Source organism: Notothenia rossii (genome assembly GCF_949606895.1).
Source record: "Notothenia rossii genome assembly, chromosome: 9".
NCBI lineage: Eukaryota > Metazoa > Chordata > Actinopteri > Perciformes > Nototheniidae > Notothenia > Notothenia rossii.
In genome coordinates, this window is record NC_136907.1 from 26,053,364 (window position 1) to 26,078,141 (window position 24,778).

Below are 24,778 nucleotides of genomic sequence, written 5' to 3' on the forward strand. Positions count from 1 at the left end.
CCATTTAAGCTTGTTCAAAGACAAGTAGAAGAGAAAAGTCAGCTTTAACGAATCATTTGATAATAAATAAATGAGTTGACCATAATGATCTCCTTTGCCCAGGTGTTGATAGCTTCCCACCTCCCTTCTTACGAGCTACGTCACAACCAGGTGGAGTCCATCTTCCTCTCTGCCATCGATATGTATGGACACCAATTCTGCATCGAGAACCTCCAGGTATGTCATTAATGATTTGCTACGTGTAATGCTTTGAAAAATGAAAGTGTTATTAAATATGTTTCTTTCTTTCTAGAAATTGATCCTTTCAGAAACATCCATCTTTGATGTTCTGCCCAACTTCTTCTACCACAGTAATCAGGTAGTCAGGATGGCTGCGCTGGAGGTAAGAGGGTCTTAATTCAACTTTGACTTTATTTGATCACCTATAAAAATACAGCACATGTCAAACTAATATATCCTCTGTCGTTATCTCTAATACCAGGTGTACGTTCGTAGAGCATACATTGCCTATGAGCTCAACAGCGTTCAGCATCGACAGCTGAGGGACAACACATGTATAGTGGAGTTCCAGTTCATGCTCCCCACCTCGCACCCCAACAGGTACCACGCTCACAAACTGCCCGCAAGCCCAAAGTGCATCACCTCTCCCCCTTTGCTCTCCTATCAAACGGCACTATGGACAGAGATCCAAATTAACAGCAGGGATTGAATTAGAATTTTAAATGAGTGGTAATTTGACAGCCCCAGCATGTAGAATAACATTTCCTTACTGTCATTTAAAAAAAATAAGTGTTACAAGATTAAATAGCTGAGTTGCGTTGTATTCGCGCATATTTATCGGTACTAATGATTATATTAATACAAATGCTTATTAAAATAAAAAGAGTAGCATAATGAAACGTAATAATTATAAAAATAAATAATAAAAGATAAGTACTGTAATGACCATGCATAATAGTAACAATAATAAAAGGAACAAAAATGTATTATAAATGAACATTTAAAAAAACTAGTAGCATGATGACTGTGCACAAATATTAAATACTAATAAACAGGTTTCTTACGCGTGCCTAAACAACATATATTTAAAAGCCATTCAAATAAATAATCAAAAAATGCTATCGCCATAAATCAATGTTTTAAAACTCCTAAAAATGTAAGACACATTTTTTTATTTAAAGGTAGGGTAGTTAATTCACTCCAGAAACACTTTTTGTTATATTCCATGGAATGCTCTTAACATCCCGATAGCAATGAATACATTAAATGCTTTGACAATAAATATATACAAATATTTCATCTGTGGAAGCTGTGGTGCTGTAAAAAGCACATCCAATTATCTGGGGCAGATAATTGGATGGCCTTCCTTTCTGTCAGCCTTCCATCTCGTGCACAAATGTATCTCGTGCCCTCATTGGTCATGTGCGCGTTTGTGTGTGTTGGAGGAGGGCCTCTGTGAGGAAGTCCGAAGGAAGGGGCAGATTTTTTCGGTTGTGTACTTTCAAATTCTAGCGTACTCGAGCTGGTTTCTCCATTCTTACCTACCCTACCTTTTAATGCATTATAAAATCTCAATATAATCGTAAAAATGTTTTTTTATAATCACATCATGCTAATCTGGATGGCAGAAACACATAAATTGGTCTTGGATTTCATCTAACCTCTCTTAAGCTGTAGGAACCCTGGGTAAAAAGTATTGGTCATTGCTTAATGTTTATTAAGTATATATTCTATCAGCAGCACCTGTTATTGTCCCTACTCATTGCATTCTTCAGTATCACTCAGTTCCCCCCCTCCTATATATAGTAGGTATTTAGTTTTGCGTCTCTGTGTTTTTAAAATTCATCCAGATTATTTTTTAGCATAGGTGGAAGTGTGATGTACTTACACAAAACACTTGCCTATAATTATTATTATAAAAATAAAATATCTAAGGTGCTGGTGATAAAAAGAGTCCATGGTGCCATATTTCCTTTTTCACTTTCCCAGCTATGTGTTCATCGTTGTTCTTCGTGTTAATGTTCCTCATGTGCAAAAGAGGGTATTATGCAAGACTGAAACACTTTTTCTTTGGTTCGTCAAACCATGTCAGTTCCCCTTCCTTGTGTGTTCTGGGGAAAAACACTCAGGGCGCTTTTATTCCATGTAGAAACCTGAGAATTTGAGAGAAACTCTGGATTTGCCTTTTTAAAATAGTGAAGTAAAGGCAAAAGACTGCAGCGTTTCTGTTGCACTTCTGCATCCCACCTGTGTCCTTGTGTTCGAATGTATGTGTATGTTCAGGTGTATTTCCTGTCATCCCTTGTACTGCTTTTTTCTGTGTGTTGGGTTTGGCTTGTTAATGCAGTTAGAAATCATTTTTAACACCATGACATATATAATCACAAGCATGCAATCAAAATATGTGTGTGTGAATTAACTCATCTTTGGCTCATCACTGTGACCTAAAGATGGCATGAGAGTGTGAAATGATTTCTCTGTTCAGGATATACAATGCATGTCGTAAAAAAGGAGCAGTCCGGGAGTGAAATGTGTGTTTACGAGCTAGAAAGCCATTTTCAATTGACTTGATCCTCCATTCTTTATAATTGCATTCATTTAGATATCGATTGCGGCAAAATATAAATTCATCTCCTGAAAGGGCACACACACACACACACACACACACACACACACACACACACACACACACACACACACACACACACACCACACACACACACACACCTTGACTGTCTTCCTCTCCTGATGCCTGCCACTAACCACTTAGTAATCAATGTTGTTTGATTGCAGAGGGAACATCCCCACACTAAACAGGTATTGTAAACATTCTTTTCATTGCATAGACTAATTGTGACCTAGCAGCATGGTCAAAGCAGTAATTCCTGTTGTAAATATTCATCTGGTGATAAGGTCAACAAATTGTTTGGTTATGACAGTAGTGGGTAATATTTCCCCAAATAAAGCAGATTTCTCAACTGGAATTTGTGTGTGTGTGTGTGTGTGTGTGTGTGTGTGTGTGTGTGTGTGTGTGTGTGTGTGTGTGTGTGTGTGTGTGTGTGTGTGTGTGTGTGTGTGTGTGTGTGTGTGTGTGTGTGTGTGTGTGTGTGTGTGTGTGTGTGTGTGTGTGTGTGTGTGTGTGTGTGTGTGTGTGTGTGTGTGTGTGTGTGTGTGTGTGTGTGTGTGTGTGTGTGTGTGTGTGTGTGTGTGTGTGTGTGTGTGTGTGTGTGTGTGTGTGTTTGGAATGTAAGGTGCTTTTGAGATACTGTAATTCAATTGACATGTTAGCCGAAAGTGCAGAACCTGAAACCTGTGACTGTCCTGCCAGGAAAATGTCTGCTCCGATCCTGGACATTTCCAAAGTGGCAGACTCTAGATTACAGGACAGTAAACCGCAGGATCTTAAAGCACACGATAGTATATCTGAGGAAGAAAACACAGAGAAGAGAAATGCTGCGGATTCGGAATCTGTGGACAGGTTTGACACACAACAACCCTCTTTAGTGCTTTCAACGGGTGTAACTACTGGGACAGCTTCTTACAATCAAAAGGACTAACACCAAACAACACGTTGGACCATGGATATTTAATTCCTGTTGGTTTAATGTTTCCTTGTTCCTTTGAAAGGAATGTTTTCCTGGTTTTAATTTGACTAACACATGGTCTGTCAAAAATCCTGTATAGCTTTCAATGTGTTCACATTTCATTTTGACTTGCTTTTTCTAATCTGAACCTCATTCAGTTGTTACTTTAAATAATCCCCTCACGCATAATGGTTTTGTGCTTTAATACTTATTATAAATTACAGCATATGGAATTGCCCAAAAAATAAGGGAACAAAAACTGTTGCGAGGTTCTTAAAGGTGGATGGGGACATTTTCACCGTGTCATTCTAGCGCTATGGCAGATTCACATTGTGTTTTCTCTCTGTCAATACCCTAGGATGTCTTTCTCATCCAACCTGAACCACTACGGCATGGTGCACATCGGCAGCGTCAGCGACGTTCTGCTCGACACTTCGTTCACACCGCCCTGTCAGCGCATGGGAGCCATGGTCGCTTTCCGCTCCTTCCAGGAGTTCACCAGGTCAGTACATTTCAATCAATCAATTCAACTTTATTTACGATAAGATACGATGGACCTTTTATTTATCCCCATTGGGAAATTCAAGTGTCATGGCAGCAACAGAACAAGTAGAAACACAGATATTAAACATGGCACATACACGGGAATAAATACAGCAGCTTCCATTCGCTTCACACATCAAAAACCAAATGAAAACAACAGTAGCCCCCTCTTTTTCCATAGGCAGAGCGTTACATACCTTTGTGATGAATAAAACTCTATGTCCCGACACAAGTCAATAAACAAAGGACTCAATAAGACTAAATACAATTTTAATAACAAGTGAAAATGTGTTATGGTACCCCTAAAAGTATGAAAAATTTCAGGCTGTTCCAAAATGGTGGACTGTAAAAAAAAAAGAATAAAATAAATACATTTAGGTACAATTTAAAAGCCAGTACTAGAAGACCCAATGGTTCATAGAACGAAAATATCTAAAAATATTTTGTAGCCAGACTTTAGCAAAGGCTTTACATTTATGGTCTTTCTTTGTAAAATATACTCCCTTTTTTGACGTATTTCATCAACCGGTTGACGTTTATATCACAATTGGGATTAATTGTGTCTTTTTACTCCTCTACAGGAACATAAACGATGTGTTGAGCTGCTTCTCCGACTCTCCTCCGACAAGTCCAACCTTCCCAGAGGGAGGAAACCCTGTCCTGTACGGTGAAGAGGACAACAAGGTGAGGATGTTCCCAAGCCTGTCATTTACCAGTCGTGCACCTGATTAGGATGACAAAGCAAATCCACATTCAATCCTAGAGTATCCTGGACGAGCCGATCCACATCCTGAATGTGGCTATAAAGACGGACAGCGACATCGACGATGACGGCCTTGCAGCTGTATTCCGAGAGTTTACTCATTCGAAGGTGGGGACAACGAGGCTTTTGTTTCGATGATTCGTTTTTTTCCGACGGCTCAGGACGATCTTATCGTGACTTTTTTTGTCTCGTTCCTAGAAATCTAAGCTGTTTGAACATGGCATCCGCCGCCTGACTTTCCTCGTGGCCCAGAAGGTGAGCCTAATCAATATTAACTAAATCAACTTCCTGTTTCTACACCCGGCTGCCCTGCATGTCACCAATTCAACAGTTCTAAAAAGCATGTCTCCAAATAATTACAAATGAATTTTTCTGCATCTTTCGTTTTGCAATTTCTAATACTTTGATTACATGGAATGACACCGTGTGGTAATAATTTGCATTTTACAATTTAGATTAACTCTCCTGTTTGTCTCCGTATCTCTTTCTGCATGCCTTGCTTTTGCTGGGTTTATGATGACAGGATTTCAGGAAGCAAGTCAACTGTGAGGTGGACCAAAGGTTTCATGTAAGTAAGGAAGATAAATGGGAATGAGGACGAGTTGCTTTTTGTTTTTCACCAAAAGTATTGATCTCATCCCATAAAGATTGGTTAAAAGAAGGCTCACATTTAATATTTAGGCAATCGGTTGCAGCCCTTCTGTTAAATACTACAAATATAAAATTCCTACACCGATTTGATCTACCAGTGAATGTTTTCCATTACAAGCCACTGGGTTCTGCGCCTCCCTGATTTTCTGAGGGGGAAGCTTCTTTTCACTATGTTGCACCAACGTAAATGAAGGAAAACCTGTCCCACTATTGTGCGGAATCAATACATGTTTGGGTTAGCCACTTTTTTTTGTCATTTAAACTCCAAATCCATGACCTCATTTGCCCCCATAACATAACATTGATTGTAAGCTATGTGACAACACATTGTTAGCACGGATAGCAAGGTTGGAATTGAACCCCCAATCACGGCAGTTTTTGAGACATGCTCCATCTATTGTGCTGTAGTACATAAGGGCTATGTTTGGCCCATTATCAGCAGCACACCCTCTAGCATTTGGAAGATAATGAGAGGGATTGAGAGCAGGATTAGATTTGAGAGAAATCCCCCCATCCTTTTGCCTCCGCTGTCATTTTTGACAATAGTCTTTGATTTTTCTTTTGATGGCACCACAGTCTTTGATGAGAGCTAATCATGCTAACTCATGTAACCGTCATTATGTGGCCCTTGTAACACAAAGGGCTTTTTCAGCATTCCGCATCCTAAAATGCTTTTTCTTCCACCTCCTATATAAGACATCTAATCACAGCGCCGATAGTTTCCAGTGCGTGTGCTATCCGTGCAGCTTGATATTTAGAAGGCTGTATTGGCCAATGAGAGCATCCCCAATCGGTCTAGCATTGTTTTGGCAAGTGGGACACTTCATCTGATAACGTCAAACAGGGCTACCCAGCATTATTCAGGAGATCAAATGTCTCTGAAAAATAAATGTTTTATTCATTAGCATAGGCAGTGGTGCTATAAATACATGTATAACACCATTATTATGTGAGCTTGCTGTCTGAGTGAAATTCACAGTGATTTCCTGATAGGTAAATGACAGTAGTAAAGATGCAATGCATGTTAAACAAGGTCCTGGTCATCGTTGCATAATGCTCTATACTTATAGGTGTACTCATTTTTGTAAAACATGTATAATTATCATTTTTATTTGGCACAGACAGAAAATGACATGTCACAACAGTGTAATGACATGACATTACAACTACACAAAATGATGTAAGAAAACTGAGAGACAAATGACAACTAAAAACATTTTAACAGGAAAAGAAAAATAAGCAAGAAAAGTAAACAAAAACAAATTTTAAAGCATTCCCTAAGCAATTCAAATAACTATGTAAACAGTCCCGATACACCGTAACATAAATACACATGACATGCAGAGCGTATTCAGTGTTACCCTTTGAGCGAATCTCTTTCCATTTCATGCTGTGTTTTGCTCTTTTGCAATGGCTTGTAGCAATTATGTTATCTAACAGAAATTGGCTCCTGAATAAACTTTTTCCAAAACTTAGATTAAATTGAAATCCCAATTTAATTTATTGCCCCCTGCTGTGATTAGCTTTCTAGTTGGTACCTTTCTAACTGATTTGAAATTGCTAACACCGCTGTGCTTGTAGCCGTTGTTTTTTTAATAATAAAACATTTTGATTTATTTGTGTTCTCTCTATCTCTGCCCTGCTATCTTCCTTACAGAGAGAATTCCCCAAGTTTTTCACATTCCGTGCCAGAGACAAGGTGGGTTTCTACACACACACACACACACCTAACCATCAATTTTATTGAGTTTTATTTCCGAGTGGACCAAATTTGTGTTCGCTCGGATAGAAATGACTGTGGAAAGGATTAAGGGATATATATACTTGCATCACATTGTTAGGATATTGAAGTTAAAACCCACACATTACAAAATAAAACATATTTATTGACTTTCCTTAGGCTGGAATACCATTCAAAACAATGTGGTGGTTATAGGAAACAACTTTTCACCCCCCGGGGCAGCTGCTGAATTTCACTCTATCACACTCAGTGATGGCTCTTCCTCTCCGTTACCCCTGATAGTTTCACTACAATGACACCGCCAAAACTCATTAAAGTAATGAACTCTTTAATTATGTCTCCCATTTAAGAGAAATGACACCCATTAGCAGCTTTCTGAGATTGAGATTGCCCATAATTTCATTTACTTAATACAGTGTGTTGCTCACAGGCATCTTTTTACTCTTACATCAACGCGTGCTCCTGAAATTGCCAATTTGAACTGATGCTGTTAATGGAGATGAGGGCAGGAGAGCCTAACTTGTAAAAGAAAAAAGTTCTTAAGGAAAGTTTTCAATTAAAAACGTTTCCTACTACTTGTTTTCCAATAGTTTGAGGAGGACAGGATCTATCGTCATTTGGAGCCGGCGCTAGCTTTCCAGTTGGAGCTCAACCGCATGCGCAATTTTGCCCTCACTGCCATCCCGTGTGCCAACCACAAGATGCACCTGTACCTGGGTGCCGCCCGGGTGGAGGCGGGCGCAGAGGTGACGGACTACCGTTTCTTTGTGCGAGCCATCATCCGCCACTCCGATCTGGTCACCAAGGTGAGACAACGGAGGAACAACCTTTGTTTCTCTGACACTATTTTCTTTGTCAACACTGCCCCCAGTAACATTGTCTTTTCTTTCCGTTCCTTCACTAGGAGGCCTCTTTTGAATACCTTCACAATGAGGCCGAGCGTCTGCTGCTGGAAGCCATGGATGAGCTGGAGGTGGCGTTCAACAACACGACTGTGCGAACTGACTGCAACCATATCTTCCTCAACTTTGTCCCCACGGTCATCATGGACCCATCAAAGGTTAGACACACACACACACACACACACACACACACACACACACACACACACACACACACACACACACTGTCAAATATGTGCTACATTACTTTAAGATTACGCTTTAATCCAAAGAGACTTACTTACACGTCCGTAATAACTCAATTATACAATCATGTTTTAATGAGTAAAGGTAACAATTATTTTACCTTTACACAAACACATTATTTATTTCATTTGTTTCACATTTCCATCATTACATTAGTCTATAATCAGTACGTTTACACATTCATGGAATTTGCTTTGGTATATGTGGTGCATACAAAGACACAGAAAAAGAGCTAAAATAATGATGTGTTACCAAAAGTGATTCGCTATAAATGATAGTTTATATTACATAGAATTAAGCAATGTTAATTATTTTTCCAATTTGTTTAGTTGTCTCCTTAAAAACAACAAAGATAATTGATAACAGTAGTAGTACCTTTTAAAATCGTAACAATACCCATCCCTAGCACTGTAACTCTTTTAAACAATACTGTTGTGTGCTCATGTATTTGATGTAATTGGGCATGGAAAATCCTTTTTCAAAAGTATTGTGTTGTGAGTGTGTGTGTGTGTGTGTGTTAATTAGAGGCCTTCTCCAACCTCAGATCGAGGAGTCTGTGCGCTCCATGGTGATGCGTTACGGCAGCCGCCTGTGGAAGCTGCGCGTCCTGCAGGCCGAGCTGAAGATCAACATCCGCCTGACTCCAACAGGAAAGCAAATCCCAATCCGCCTCTTCCTCACCAATGAGTCAGGCTACTACCTTGACATCAGCTTGTACAAGGAGGTCACTGATTCTCGAACGGGACAGGTGGGGCCCAAAGACCGACAGGTGGGGCACTCGCACATCTTCCATCTCATCCGCTTATTGTCCAGGCCAAGGGCTTCAGCTCCATCCTGGAAGTTCAACATTAACATTAAAATTCAAAGATATAGTTTGTCTTAGTATAAAAGTAGAATATAAAAAAATCTGGCTTTAAGATTTATTGAATCGTTTATTTAGTGAGAAAGATCCAGTATGGTGTTGTGCCCTTAGCCTGGTGGACAATCCTATTAGTAATAACCCCTAACCTCGCAGCTGATCAGGTGAGTTACACTTCATCAAGCCATTCATCCATCTGTCAATCAACAAATCCAGTAAAGGGAACATGTGAGTTCTTGAGTTTGGTTCTAAAAACTGTTGTGAAAAAAAGAGAACGCTCCTGCTTTTCCTCCTGTGATTCATAAATAGCTTGAACTTGAGTTTAGAATAGTTTCAAGATAATGTGGTTGTTGCCGGGCCCTGCTGGGCTTTTTTAAGGCTTTTGTGGGCCTTATTCAACATGTGACATCTGTGATTGGAAGTGCTACCATCAAACATACCAGCACTTATAACATTATGTCATTTTTATCACAGGAAAGGTCACAGCTGATTGGTCGTGTCTGTCTGACGGCAATGATAAATGTTATAGCCTGATGTAATCTCTATGCTGTTACCACTTCCTGTTGTCCTTTAACATCTTTCATTCTGTTTTTGTATAGTATATAAATAGCAAATTGTAGGGTTGGACCTAAATATTACACTATTTGAATATTCCTTTGTTGATAATGTATTTTAGTTGTTTTTCCAAACCCCAAAATGTGTGTAAAAACACACCAAACCTTTTTAGGAAATGTTTCTTTCATTCATACCAAGAACAATTCTATAGAATAATCTAATCCTTAAAAATGAATGTTTTTAATTAAATCAAAAGACTCGTGTTGCAACGGAGAAATGTCTGGCTGAGTCATCAACCCCCCGGCCAAAGCTTCGACCTTTCGCTGTCGATTGCAACCGAAGCTCCGGAGCCAAAAAAATGGTATTGGGGACCTAGCCCTAAATTGTTACATCATGCACTTTGTATTGGTTAATTGCTGTAGCAGTGGGTATGACAGATGCTCATTATCATTTTCAAATTCATGATATCTTGGCAGAGGTGTCAGAAAAAGGTCAGTATCTCTATAAAGTGACTCTCTCTCTCTCTTTGTTCAGATCATGTTCCAAGCCTATGGAGACAAGCAGGGTCCGCTGCATGGCATGCTCATCAACACCCCCTATGTGACCAAGGACCTGCTGCAGTCTAAACGCTTCCAGGCGCAGTCTCTGGGCACAACCTATGTCTACGACTTTCCAGAAATGTTCCGACAGGTACACTGACAGCATCTAAAAATGATAATCTCAGCCATTGGGCTTGCGTTCCGCTCATAATACAGACAAAAAGTGCAGATGATATAACTTTACTCTGTTTTCTCCCCAGGCTCTGAAAAAGCTGTGGCACTCTTACCAAACGTTTGCCCACTTACCCAAATGCCCTCTTCCTTCTGAGCTGCTCACCTTCACAGAGCTGGTTCTAGATGACCAAGGTCTGCTGGTGCAGATGAACCGGCTGCCGGGGGGCAACGAGGTCAGTTCTTTGTTAGTTTGATACATGAATACAGACATTTACTTTATAAAAAGAACACCTGGTTTGCTTTGACATGACATATTTTTTTGTCTATCCACTCCTTTTTTTTTTAAATATGCAATTTCCTTTTCACTCTGTAGGTGTCTCTGTGTTTCTTTGGCTGTGTTCTTGAGTACTTTTGAAGAACTTCATGTGTAGATATTCTATGTATGCCAAGGATAAAATGCTGAGATCTGATACGTATCAATTAATTGAATACAAATACATTATATACAGTATGGTGCATATGTAAGGATATCTCATATCCCCTATTATATATTTATGGCACACTATATATAGTTAGAAATGGTTGTGTTTTATTTATGGTATTTTATGTATAGATATCAGGCAACAATTGGGATATAATTATGGTAAATTACTATATGTATAGATTTGTAGTATTTACTTTGATAAATGTATAGTACATAATGCATAATCTGATATTTACTGAGACATTTATGGTCCATGGTGTACAGATATGTAGGAGCTGCTGTGATGTATTTATGGCATATGATGTATAGATTTATATGTTCTTATTGTTTAAACATGCCTCTGTCCTGTCTGTACAGATTGGTATGGTGGCATGGCGGATGACCCTGCGGACGCCAGAATATCCAGCGGGACGCGAGATCATCGTCATAAGCAACGACATCACTAACAAGATAGGTTCATTCGGGCCCCAGGAGGACGTGTTGTTCCTGAGGGCCTCAGAGATGGCACGAGAGAGCGGCATCCCTCGGCTCTACATCGCAGCCAACAGTGGCGCCCGCATCGGGCTGGCAGAGGAGATCAGACACATGTTCCACGTGGCCTGGCAGGACCCAGCTGACCCTTATAAGGTCAGCCTGCAAAGAGTCACAAAGAGTTTTATTTGTGTGCTTCTCTTACATGATTCTAAAAATACACCAACAAAAAATATGAATTCTCTTAATTTTTACGAGTGAAGTTAATTTTCCCATCATGGATTTCATTACTTCAGTCCGCTGCCTGCCGTTTTCTTTTTGTAATGTTCTGTACGTTTGATTGTATTTCTTTATTATCGTATTTTAGAATTATTTATATTTGAAATATACTGTAGTATAAATGTATTTTATTGTCATTCTATCGGATTATATAATCCTTCGTTTTTTTCTTTCAAAAAATTGAATTTAAACATTAGACCTATTTCTCCTGCAGGGTTTCAAATACCTCCACCTATTTTATTTATTTGTATAGACTGTATGTATTAGTGTGTTAATTAAAGTATCTGATTATCTAATACTTTTGACCACCTTTTTTTTCTTTCTTTTCATTAAAAAATATACTTTTTGTTTTCTCTTGTGATTAAAACATAACAAATGATCTCTTTCCTCTGCAGGGTTTCAAGTACCTCTACCTAACACCTCAGGATTACAAGAAAGTATCAGCCCTGAACTCTGTGCATTGCGAGCATGTGGAGGATGAGGGAGAATCCAGGTACGTCTTATTGTATTACACATTTACACTTTGAGGAAATTAATTTGTGGGATTGTATTATCAGTCAAGAATGCATGACTCCATGCTTTCAAAGCCAATGAGATTACAACAGAGGTGACGATGAAGGGGAAAGCTATGGGAGGGTCACGTCTGGCTTTGGCTGAATATATGTGTTCCCATGCAGGTACAAGATCACTGACATCATTGGAAAAGATGAAGGGCTCGGTGTGGAGAATCTGAAAGGGTCTGGAATGATTGCTGGAGAATCCTCCCTGGCTTACGATGAGATCATCACCATGAACCTGGTAAGAGTGGAGTGGAGGCACTTGTGTACAACAAACCCATGCATACACATCGCCTCCTCCTTAGCATTGAGCTCTCCCCTTGTGTGATCTTTGGAGGAACAAAGACTACCTGTGTACAAAGACTGATTAGCTTGCAAGCCTTAACGTGATTGTGTTGACCTGCAGGTCACATGCAGAGCCATCGGGATCGGGGCTTATCTGGTGAGGCTCGGACAGAGAACCATTCAAGTGGACAACTCTCACATTATCCTGACTGGAGCTGGAGCCCTCAACAAGGTATCATCATCCACCATATACAAGCACATTTTAGCACAACACAAAAATGGTTCATAAAAATGTAATCACATGACTGAAAAAGCACTAAATGTGTTATCTCTAAATACACTCAATCTGCATTTTAATGAGGACGCCATTAGAAATAGTCTTTCACTGGCTATTACATTTTTCACCTAATATCTAATGACAATTATCCTGGTCTTAATAAATATTCACAGTATTTTACTGATAATCATCAAAATGTGGTTACCTTTTTTTAAATGGCACTAGACAGCATTGAAAGAGTGCATTTGTAATGGGGAAATCGCACATTAAAATGATTTCATTTTTCACCTACGAAAGAAAAAACTGCACCAAAACAAACTTTACCCTATATTTATTTAGGAAAGGTGTTTTTTTATTGCACAGATAGTGCTCATTCTTTGCGGGTGCACATCCTTTCAAAGTGAAAAATAAGCAATCATAAATCCTAATATCCCCCTGCGGATAACGTTCTTTTCTTTCATACATGATAAATCTTGTATTAAAAAAATCACCCAAATTGTGGGGATTTTTCATGGCAACCTGCTATAAAAAACTAAATCTCCACATCCCTTCTGTGCTGTATCATTTTTATTTTTCAGTGGTAAATTAACATAAACTGCAGATTTTGAAATATTAAATGACACAGGGTAGATGAATGCCTATATTTCAAAGAAAGGAAATTAGAATAGTGTGTGCTATGATTTTGGTGCTGTTCCAACCGGGCGATCAGGCCTCCTCCTGCCTCGCTCTGTTCTACCAGGTTCCCCTCTCCGATCCCAGCCACGGGCCTGCCTGCCACTCACGGCGGAATAATTGAAAGTGAACCATGAAGTTGTATTTGCATAGAAATAGAGTGACATGCCGGAGGCTGCAGTGCAGGACAACCATATCATTTGTTTTTAATCAAAAAGAAAAAGTTTTGCTGAGGCAGATTGTTTTCTTGCAAGCAGTTGATTGCTGTGTGTGTATGCATGCATGTGTGTGTTACGCTTCACTACTTCCTTTTGTCTTGCTTTCCATTCTCTGTCCTTGTCAGTGCATTAAGATAACTCCATTTCAAATTAGATGACAGATCGCAACATGACAAATCATGCAAATGGTCCCATGATAGCACACCTATTTTCTGGGAGCTCAATTGTTTTTTAGATGCCCCAGTGTTTACCTCTATTTGTGGGAGTAGACTCATGTTCATTTTGACTGACGAGTGTCATCATGGTCTAGGTGATGTATTCCAATATATCCTTTGTGTACAATCAACTGTGTTTACTTTAAAACGGCACTAATTCCACCAGCTATACAGGCATAAATAGGGCAGTGTTTGTCGGCCTGTTTATCATATGGCTTCCTGGCTATTAACTGAAACGTAATGGAGAGCAGGAGGCTGCAACCCAGAGATCATCATTCCATTAGCTGCTGGAAATCTCTCATATTTTCATGGGGAGTGGATAGTAACTACTAGCATAAATACCCCAGTGAGCTGTTACATCCAGTTCTCCCCTTCATTTTCTTCCTCCCTCTGTTCCTCCTCCTCTCCTCTCTGCTGCAGAATCTTAATGAAGCCCGGGCGATGGCCGGAGGCTCCGGGGTTTTGTGTATGTCAAGGTGACTGCAATGTTTCTCGGGGCCGTGGGCTCTCCTGACAGCTTTAGGAGGGCGCCCTAGATTTGTAGCCGGATACATAACCATTAATGGTAATAAAGAAAGTAAATGATGGCTGAAAAGGTGAGAGCGGAGGGTAGGGATTGAGCTCCTCTCTGATTTTTATGGAACCATGTCAGGGCCCTGCCACCTGTTCGAGGCTGCTTATGAAAATAGGGTGGGCTGTGGGAGGATTTTATGGCTTCCGGTTGGCACAGGGGCATTTCTGAAGGTAAAATGGGTTTGGTGGCTTCCAGCTCACTCTTATACAACAGCCTCCTTCACAACTGCTGGATGGAGGTATAGAGATGTTCAGAATATACGGTGAAACAAGCTCCCATTAACATCAGGACAGCAAAAAACCTACACAAATTCCCTTGCATACTAAAAACCCACCTTGGCCAACAAAAACAGATCAAATATTTATTAGAAGCATGTTTGGCTTATTTCAACTTAAATAGTGTGTCTTATTCAAGACGAATACACTTGCAGAATTATTGATATTTGAACTTTGTATCTTCTTCATTGATTGCACATATTATAAGTTGCTTTGGATAAATCATCAGCTAATTGAAACATAATTTAAATGATAAAAAGCGGTTTAACATTGTTGAATTAATTCAATTTTCTTTTTACGAGAAAGTGCATGTGAAAATCTGATAATACCCCAGGAAGAGTGTCGTGTGCACCCTCCCACCTCTGATCGCTGTGGTTGAGAGATTTATATTTGCTGATCACTTGTATAGACTCTGTATGCAGGCCCCCTGCTGTTACCTGGCATGCGTGCGATCTCATTGATCCAAATCCCCCCCCTCCCCCACACCAGAAGCCTGGAGACAACACCTCCATGAACAGCATTTTCTTTCTGCATTCAAGGCAAAAATATATAATACAGTATGAGAATATATTTGTGAGACGCTGTTTCTCAAAAGTGTTGATGGAACTATCCTCCTGTCTCTCTGACGTCCTGGTCCTGAATAAGAAATGGAGGGAAAACAGCCATCTCTGGGCAGCTGTGGCTCAACCTTTAATTGGAACAGAGACTGATAGGGAATTATTCATAGGGCCCTTAATTGTACTTCTCATTCCTCTGTCCTAGGCAGGCACACAGCCTTGGGAGAGCTGTTTCTACGGGTAGGATAAGGCAGGCTCTTTATTTGCGCGCGTCTTAGATATGACCATAAAACAATCTTTACTTTTAAGTCAGTTTGACCCTGCGAGGGACAGGATTTGCAGCGTCTTTTAATGTAGATTATGCTCTTAGGAGTGGTTAAGTGTCCGGGACGGGGTAATATGACTTCAGAGTAGGTTTGGGCGGAGGCTGTGTCTCTACGACGTCTCAGCAAATGTCTTTGTCAATTCTCCGGCCGTAACTTCCAATAAATCTTCAGTGTCTGACATCAGTTCAAAGCTCTCCAGTGTATTTCTTGAGTTCCTGTTCTTTGCTCCAAAATTGTCATCACAGAGACCAGGTGAAATTCTCTGTGTATAAATATACCTGTACAAATGGAATGTAAATTGTATAAATCCCTAATGTATTAATTCCATGAGGACGTTTTGAGTGTTGATATAGCAGCTTCAATGTTAGAATGTCCAAAATGTATTCACCAAACGAGCATTTTAAAAGTTGTCTCCTTGTTGTACTGCGGACAAACCTGTCAGGGCATGAATTCAAACTTGTAGTGTTTTTGGCATCCTTTTTAAATTACAGCAAAATGTTTCTTTAGTAATATCAAAGTATCATTTTTCAATATTTTGCGACATTTGACCAAACAAAAAAACAAACGGCATGTTGGATCCCAACAGAAAGCTATATTTTCCCTATATTAAATGCACCCTTATCTTTTCCCCACTCCAGGTGCTGGGCAGAGAAGTGTACACATCAAACAATCAACTTGGTGGCATCCAAATCATGCACAACAACGGTGTTACCCACTGTGCCGTGTGTGATGACTTTGAGGGAGTGTACACGCTGCTGGAGTGGCTTTCCTACATGCCCATGGTAATGTTTGGATGCATCTTCTATCAGTGTGAGAATAAACGTGTCAAAATGTTAAGAGTTGGATGTTGTTTGCTGCTCTAAAATTAAGCTATTTCCTTTTTTCAGACTAATTCGAGTCCAGGGCCAATCCTTGATGCGAAGGATCCCATAGATCGGCTGGTGGAGTTTATCCCTACAAAGGCACCGTATGACCCTCGCTGGATGCTAGCAGGACGTCCCAGCCAGAGTGAGTCTCTTTTAATGGAAACGTGTTCCTTTTCTGTTGCTAGTTTTGAACAAAAAAATACACATGTTCAGAAAATAAATTGGGCCATATTGAACTTTCACCAGCGTTTTTCACCATTTTGACTATTTATAGACTAAATATTCTGTCTTAATAAGATAAGATGAACCTTTATTAATCCCCGAGGGGAAATTCAGTTGTACAAAGCAGCAACAGGGTAAGCGTGAAAAAACAGGACAGCAAAGATTCACACAGATTAATAAAATCCAAAAAAAATAAAATCAAGAAAAAAAATTAAAATAATAATAAAAGACTATGAAATAGGAGATCAGTAAAAATAAGAGTAAAATAACTGTCAGCATATGTACATATTTTGTCATCAAGTAATAAAGTACGGTATCAGTTAAAGTAAAAATGGACTTCTGTACACATAGTGACATATCTATCTACCTATTTGGTCTTCTACTAATAATATGTTAACATGGGTTGTGGAAACAGTGTATATTTATGTCCAGTGATTTCATTTTATTTATTTTTCATCATTAACCCCTTATTGTGCAGCCTGATGGCTACATGCACAAAGGACTGTCCGAGGCGCTTGGTGCGTTGTTGTGGAGGGATGAGTCTGTGGCTGAACGTACTCCTCATCTTCACTAGCTCTGCGTGGAGTGGATGGGAGGGGTTCTCTAGGTCGCTGTCGAGCTTCCTCCTCGTCCTCCCCTCTGCCACCTCCTCCAGATTGTCCAGTTGTACTCCCACTACAGAGCTAGCCTTCCTCGCAAGCTTGTTCAGCCTGCCAGTGTCCCTAGTGTTTGTGTTTCCACAAATAATAATAACAAAAATAATAACAGATGTATTCACATAAAAATAATCGCAAGTTACAGCTAGGCCGAACAACTTATCCGAATCCTATTAAAATTGTTATATAGACTAGTGCACTGTCCCAATTGAAGCAGAAGCTGTAAATATGTGTCAAAAAACCATTCTGAATGACATATTGTGCTACTGCTGAGATACCCTGGCCTAAAATCATATTCAATGGACTTAAAGGGCCCTATTGTGCTCATTGTGAGGTTCATATTTGTATTGTTTGCTTCTTCTGTGACATTTTCACATGCTTTAATGTTCAAAAAGATCTTTATTTTTCTTAATTAGAGATGTTCCACCCCTTAGCTTATCACCATGTGTTGGAGTGTTACGTAGTGATATTATGTAGTGATGTCACTATGTTACGTAAGTAAACAAAGGAGACCAACGGAGGCTCCTTTAGATCTTTTGATTAAAGAGAGAATAACGATGCAAAAAAATGAATCGGACAAAAACATTTGTTATTATAATTTGTCCAAGTAGTTCAGCCTTGGTTGCAGCCTTGGTTGCAGCCGTTCTCTCAGCGGCCTCATCAAACACTGCACTGAACGTTCTATCGCCTCATACATTATTATGGTTGTGTGGTCATTTATATACAGAGGGGCAAAAAAGTATTTAGTCAGTCACCAATTGTGCAAGTTCTCCCACTTAAAAAGATGAGAGGCCTGTAATTTTCATCCTAGGTATACCTCAACTATGAGAGACAAAATGAGAAAAGAAAATCACATTGTCTGATTTTTAAAGAATTTATTTGCAAATGATGGTGGAAAATAAGTATTTGGTCACCTACAAACAAACAAGATTTCTGGCTCTCACAGACCTGTAACTTCTTCTTTAAGAGCCTCATCTGTCCTCCACTTGTTAACTGTATTAATGGCACCTGTTTGAACTCGTTATCAGTATAAAAGACACCTGTCCACAACCTCAAACAGTCACACTCCAAACTCCACTATGGCCAAGACCAAAGACCGGTCAAAGGACACCAGAAACAAAATTGTAGACCTGCACCAGGCTGGGAAGACTGAATCTGCAATAGGTAAGCAGCTTGGTGTGAAGAAATCAACTGTGGGAGCAATTATTAGAAAATGGAAGACATACAAGACCACTGATAATCTCCCTCGATCTGGGGCTCCACGCAAGATCTCACCCCGTGGGGTCAAAATGATCACAAGAACGGTGAGCAAAAATCCCAGAACCCCACGGGGGGACCTAGTCAATGACCTGCAGAGAGCTGGGATCAAAGTAACAAAGGCTACCATCAGTAACACACTACGCCGCCAGGGACTCAAATCCTGCAGTGCCAGACGTGTCCCCCTGCTTAAGCCAGTACATGTCCAGGCCCGTTTGAAGTTTGCTAGAGATCATTTAGATGATCCAGAAGAGGATTGGGAGAATGTCATGTGGTCAGATGAAACCAAAATAGAACTTTTTGGTAAAAACTCAACGAGACGTGTTTGGAGGAGAAAGAATGCTGAGTTGCATCCAAAGAACACCATACCTACTGTGAAACATGGGGGTGGAAACATCATGCTTTGGGGCTGTTTGTCTGCAAAGGGACCAGGACGACTGATCCGTGTAAAGGAAAGAATGAATGGGGCCATGTATCGTGAGATTTTGAGTGACAACCTCCTTCCATCAGCAAGGGCATTGAAGATGAAACGTGGCTGGGTCTTTCAGCATGACAATGATCCCAAACACACCGCCCGGGCAACGAAGGAGTGGCTTCGTAAGAAGCATTTCAAGGTCCTGGAGTGGCCTAGCCGTCTCCAGATCTCAACCCCATAGAAAATCTTTGGAGGGAGTTGAAAGTCCGTGTTGCCCAGCGACAGCCCCAAAACATCACTGCTCTAGAGGAGATCTGCATGTAGGAATGGGCCAAAATACCAGCAACAGTGTGTGAAAACCTTGTCAAGACTTACAGAAAACGTTTGACCTCTGTCATTGCCAACAAAGGGTATATAACAAAGTATTGAGATGAACTTTTGTTATTGACCAAATACTTATTTTCCAACATAATTTGCAAATAAATTCTTTAAAAATCACAAGATGTGATTTTCTGGATTTTGTTTTTTTTCTCATAGTTGAGTTATACCTAGGATAAAAATGACAGGCCTCTCTCATCTTTTTAAGTGGGTGGCTGACTAAATACTTTTTTGCCCCAGTGTACTTCAACATTTGCCCATTTCCTCCACTAATAATTTCTATTCAAAGGGCTTTATCAGCAGTTTTAAAGAGCCACACTCCTATTTATTTTTGTGTTATTTATAAAGTTAAAAGCTTCATCATTTAATCCTTATACTCCCAGGGTTAAAGGTGAACATAATTCATCCCTAGAGAGCCTGTTAAGAAACTAATAGAGAAACAATGAGGTATAAGATCATGCGTCTAACAGCTATAGATCAAGATAGCGCCGAAATGGATTCGGCGTGTTTTACACTGCAGGTCAGGACTTAGCAGGTTCCACATCAGTGTAATTACGGCTTGGGACAGGAAAGAGATTGGGTGGGGGGGGCTGCGAGGGTAGCCAGTCAACGGCTCTGGTAGTCATGAGTGGCGAGGCTTAATTGAATGGTAACCTCACAGACTGGGCATGTTTCTCGGGGTGCGCGGGCAGAAAACAGCTGAATAAGCCCTCCTTCTGCAGTCATCCATCATGGTTTGCTGCCAAGATTACACATTCTGAGGGAGGAGAAATACACAAGTCGGGACCGCAGGAGGAATAAAGCTGCAGGTTTTGAAAAAAACACCTTAGAAAGAGAGGGAATATGTCCAGGAAATTGATTCAGTTGCATTTCCAATTTGCAATAAGTAACTCCCCTTTCATTCAAGTTGCACTCACACGACTCTCGTTCCTCTTTCACAGCTCCAAAGGGCTCCTGGCAGAGTGGCTTCTTTGACCAGGGCTCCTTCATGGAGATCATGCAGCCATGGGCTCAGAGCGTGGTGGTCGGCAGAGCCAGGTGAGTGTCCCGGCAAAACACACTGGCAATAATCACTGTCAACGTAGTCAAGGTCATTTGTACATGTCTGAATGTCTTCTCTCTACAGGCTGGGTGGGATACCTACTGGGGTGGTTGCCGTGGAAACCAGGTCAGTCGAGCTGTCAATCCCAGCCGATCCAGCCAATTTGGACTCCGATGCGAAGGTAAGGGGTCGCTCAATGCATGTATTCAAGAAGGAGTCTGGTTATATAACTTTAAAATAATATCTGCAATACATTTCACATATCTTTCTGAAATAACAAAACTGTTTGATTTGACCCTTTTGATGCGTATGATCATATCTGCAAGATCATGCCATCTCTTGGAAATGTATTCCTTATTGTTAAGTTTAAAACATGTTTGACACAATTGAAATGAAATACAATTTACATGTGGTATTTTCAAATATAGAATATTCTTCTTAATTATTATGTTAAATTAACTAATATTGTTTATTGATTACACTTTTGTATTTATTCATTTATTATCTTTGGGATGGATTGTCTGTCTCATTGAGTGAATGTAAATTGCCTGTCATGTTCACCAAAATGCGTTTTCTTTTTTGGTCAGTTTCTACATGCTCTTACCATAATAATTATAATAATAATGATATACTTTAATAATAAAGTAATTAACTTTTCTGACCTTAAAACACTTAAACTCGCTTTGGTGCTTTGCTTCTTTATCTCTCTTTAGAGCCTTTCCCTGTTCACAGCTTCCCTCCAATACACACCTTAAACGCTCATCCTTACACGTCACACACTTGGGTGTTTGTTTGGGAGACTAAACCAAGGGGTGTCTAATTGCGGCCCCTTTTATAAAAAATATAATTATTTGTTATCTTTGCTGAATTCCACTCAGAACAACCCACAATAGATTATATTTAATCTCACTCCTCACCCCAAACTCTAGTGTTCTGATATTTACAGAGACCCTTATGCTGATGAAGATTTTCTGATTTGTATATTTAGATCATCCAGCAGGCCGGACAGGTGTGGTTCCCAGATTCTGCTTTCAAGACAGCGCAGGCCATTAAGGATCTGAACAGAGAGGGGCTCCCTCTGATGGTGTTTGCCAACTGGAGGGGCTTTTCTGGAGGAATGAAAGGTACTTCTCCTTCCATGGTTATCATCAATCCAGAATCAAACCCATCCTCATGAAATTCTCATCTCTTAGATATGTACGACCAGGTGTTGAAGTTCGGGGCCTACATCGTGGACGGGCTGCGGGAGTACAGGCAGCCGGTCCTGGTTTATATCCCCCCCCAGGCTGAGCTGAGGGGGGGATCCTGGGTGGTCATAGATCCCACCATCAACCCTCGTCACATGGAGATGTACGCTGACAAGGACAGCCGGTGAGTTGGAAAGAAAAGGCGCACAAAAGGACTCTCCTTATCAAACCCGTCTAAGCTCACTTAAATCACTCTTGTCTCCAGAGGTGGAGTTTTGGAGCCCGAAGGAACGGTGGAGATCAAATTCCGGAAGAAGGACCTGGTGAAGACGATGAGGCGAGTGGATCCCATCTACATGAGCTTGGCTGAAAGACTGGGTGAGTCCTCCGTTTTTCTTGCATTCTAATTATAGCCCTTTACTGGCGTACCCCTTCGGCCTTGTCCTCACTTTTTGGCCAGGAGCCATCCATCAAGTCGGAGCACGTGTGCGTTCACAGTCGTTCTTTATTTGGTGTTGATAGTATCATCTTCACCGCACTCCCCCGGGAGACGTGTCAATCACAGCCTGCTCAGATCAATCCCCGGCTCTCTGTCTCTCCAGCACAGCGTATTGATTTTCCTCCAGGCTCAGAGAAACGTTGCACCAATTCCATGTGGGCCCTGCGCTGAGGGCCGATGGGAGGAATGGAGGGGCTACTGGGGAGTGGTTACAGAGCTCACAGATTGGAATTGACAGAAATCAGTCTTTGGTGACAACAGCCAGGGGTTTTGGGGGTAGCTCCGAAACAAAAGGAGTTAATTCACCTCTGCATGCTCATGAAGAAAGCTCATTTGATGGTAATGGGACTAGGGATGTGACAGTATGGATTTAGTTTCTTACCGCGGTGGGAAATCCCCAGTGGTTTGGCGGTTTACGGTTGATAGGTTCAGAACAAGCATGCAACGGGATATTTGTGTGATTTAAACGGATGTTTTTGCAGATGATGCTTCGCTTTACGTGAGAAAAAAAGAGTCCAGAACTGTAACTACTTGACAAAAGCCCTGAACATACTTTAGGATAGTAGAACCTACAAATTGTTTCTGATGAACAGTGATCTTACACACCAAGTCAAAGTTGTTGCAAACCATTATTTTGCAAACATTTTTTAAAAGTTGACAGTGTTCTTTTGTGCACATTTTATTCAAACTGGCTAGTTTGTGAGAAATAATAAGACAGCTATTCAAGAATTCTGAATTCTTAGTATTTTTATAACTTTAAATTGTATTCAGAAAAACAGGTGAATGCAGTAATGGTTGCTATGGTACATGACCACGCCTACATCAAACCAGGAATTGGGGTCCAAGTAAACCAATAACACTTAAGATTCAAGTTATGGAAGATTAGTTACAACCTTCAGAAGTGTTTTATATTACTGTAATACTGCTTTTCGGATGACCTGTGATTCCTTGTCTGGTTTAACAAAATAGTTTGATGGTACCATTTTCCAACAGGAACCCCAGAGCTGAATCCCTCTGAATGTAAAGAGCTGGAGACCAAGCTGAAGGAGCGAGAGGAGTTCCTCCTGCCCATCTACCACCAGGTGGCCGTGCAGTTTGCAGACCTCCATGACACCCCGGGTCGCATGCAAGAGAAGGGTGTAATAACGGTGAGCACTTCTTACATGCATGTAGTGTTAAAGTGTGAACTGCAGTATGTGACTAACCAGAAAAGCCCACAGGGGAGTCTAAGTGTAGCTGCTGCTGCTGCTGCTGCTGCACCTGCCTGTGTGAATAATGTTTGGTCTGTGAGACTCGTCCTCATAATTATCTTGCGATGACCCCGGTCAATCACCTTAGAAACCGCAGAACAGCCTCGGGCAGGCGCAATCTCATCCTGTGCCCTCACACTCCCATTTTTCACACACAACATACACACACTCCGTTTGACTGCCATCCATCTGTGAAGACCCTTCTGGTCATGTGAGCGGTCTGTTTGGTACACACAGTATGGGCTTGAAGGACAACTGCATTTGAACCAACCCTCATTAACAGTGCCTCTCTTGTAAAATTCACAACAAAATAAAGAAGCAAATTGTTTCATATTTTTGTTAAATCAATCCACACTTCTCCAGCCTGGGACTATGTCAAAAATAAACGGCGTTTTAATTTTTTTTTTTAAACCAAATCAAACGTACAACACAGTCCTTTCTGCCAGGCAGTCTGTCTCCTTAATGAGTTCTATGTCTTTGTGACATCACTGCAGACAATTCAAAACAGACACTAACATTTAATGCATTGTAAAACAAAGGTGATAATAGCTCCTCATAACAGAAGCTGCAATGACATTAGTATGTGTTTTTTTGTCTCAGGATATCCTTGATTGGCAAACATCCCGTCAGTTCTTCTACTGGCGCCTGCGGCGTCTGCTGCTGGAGGACACGGTGAAGAGTAAGATCTCAGCGGCCAACAGCGAGCTGACAGACGGACAGATCCAGGCCATGCTGCGCCGCTGGTTCGTGGAGGCCGAGGGGGCCGTCAAGGTAAAACCCCACCGTGTGCTCATGACCTTTGTTTTATATATCCAGAGAGTTTGGGAGAATACCATAGTTAATGTCTTATAGATTTGCTTGTATGTGAAATGGACTTAGATTTGTATCTGTTTGTATATGTGTTGGTTTGACAGTTGCAGGGCTTGTTAGCTATACCAGAGTTAGCTATGGGCTAATTTACATGTGTAGTGTCTGGGCAGGAAATAGGCAATAGATATAGAATATTCTTTTGTTTATCCCCTTGGCGAAATGCAGGTCTCTAGTAGCTTGTACAATCCTGTACATTGATTTAAAAAAATAAATAATTGATAACAGTTGTGCATTAGAATTAAAAATACTATATCATCCCGGGTATGGAGAGACTACAAATGATTGAGACAGAACCTAAACAACCATATGAAACAGAAACATTTAGAGGCATGAGGTGTTTGTGTATGTGTGTGATGGAGTCATGGTTGTGTTGATTCTAGCTGTCGTTT

General features: G+C 40.6%; 1 protein-coding gene across 14 annotated transcripts in view; it reads left to right on the forward strand.

The window, feature by feature from the left end:
- The window catches only part of acaca (acetyl-CoA carboxylase alpha), a 49,304-nt gene that overhangs the window by 20,688 nt on the left and 3,838 nt on the right, over positions 1-24,778 (forward strand). For 3 of the 14 annotated variants that reach the window (XM_079647897.1, XM_079647901.1, XM_079647903.1), the window contains 30 exons: positions 103-216; positions 293-382; positions 482-600; positions 2,794-2,817; positions 3,329-3,478; positions 3,943-4,086; positions 4,709-4,811; positions 4,891-4,998; positions 5,089-5,145; positions 5,414-5,458; positions 7,199-7,240; positions 7,873-8,088; positions 8,187-8,342; positions 8,975-9,199; positions 10,101-10,205; positions 10,379-10,534; positions 10,644-10,790; positions 11,399-11,668; positions 12,187-12,284; positions 12,469-12,589; positions 12,755-12,865; positions 16,386-16,529; positions 16,635-16,755; positions 20,483-20,579; positions 20,668-20,764; positions 21,572-21,707; positions 21,777-21,954; positions 22,036-22,148; positions 23,263-23,417; positions 24,120-24,290. In XM_079647897.1, coding sequence (XP_079504023.1) covers positions 103-216; positions 293-382; positions 482-600; positions 2,794-2,817; positions 3,329-3,478; positions 3,943-4,086; positions 4,709-4,811; positions 4,891-4,998; positions 5,089-5,145; positions 5,414-5,458; positions 7,199-7,240; positions 7,873-8,088; positions 8,187-8,342; positions 8,975-9,199; positions 10,101-10,205; positions 10,379-10,534; positions 10,644-10,790; positions 11,399-11,668; positions 12,187-12,284; positions 12,469-12,589; positions 12,755-12,865; positions 16,386-16,529; positions 16,635-16,755; positions 20,483-20,579; positions 20,668-20,764; positions 21,572-21,707; positions 21,777-21,954; positions 22,036-22,148; positions 23,263-23,417; positions 24,120-24,290 — 3,813 coding nt within the window. Of the gene's footprint in view, positions 1-102; positions 217-292; positions 383-481; positions 601-2,793; positions 2,818-3,328; positions 3,479-3,942; positions 4,087-4,708; positions 4,812-4,890; positions 4,999-5,088; positions 5,146-5,413; positions 5,459-7,198; positions 7,241-7,872; positions 8,089-8,186; positions 8,343-8,955; positions 9,200-10,100; positions 10,206-10,378; positions 10,535-10,643; positions 10,791-11,398; positions 11,669-12,186; positions 12,285-12,468; positions 12,590-12,754; positions 12,866-16,385; positions 16,530-16,634; positions 16,756-20,482; positions 20,580-20,667; positions 20,765-21,571; positions 21,708-21,776; positions 21,955-22,035; positions 22,149-23,262; positions 23,418-24,119; positions 24,291-24,778 lie in introns of those variants that run through there. The other 11 variants (XM_079647904.1, XM_079647908.1, XM_079647905.1 and 8 more) reach the window with 8 other exon arrangements.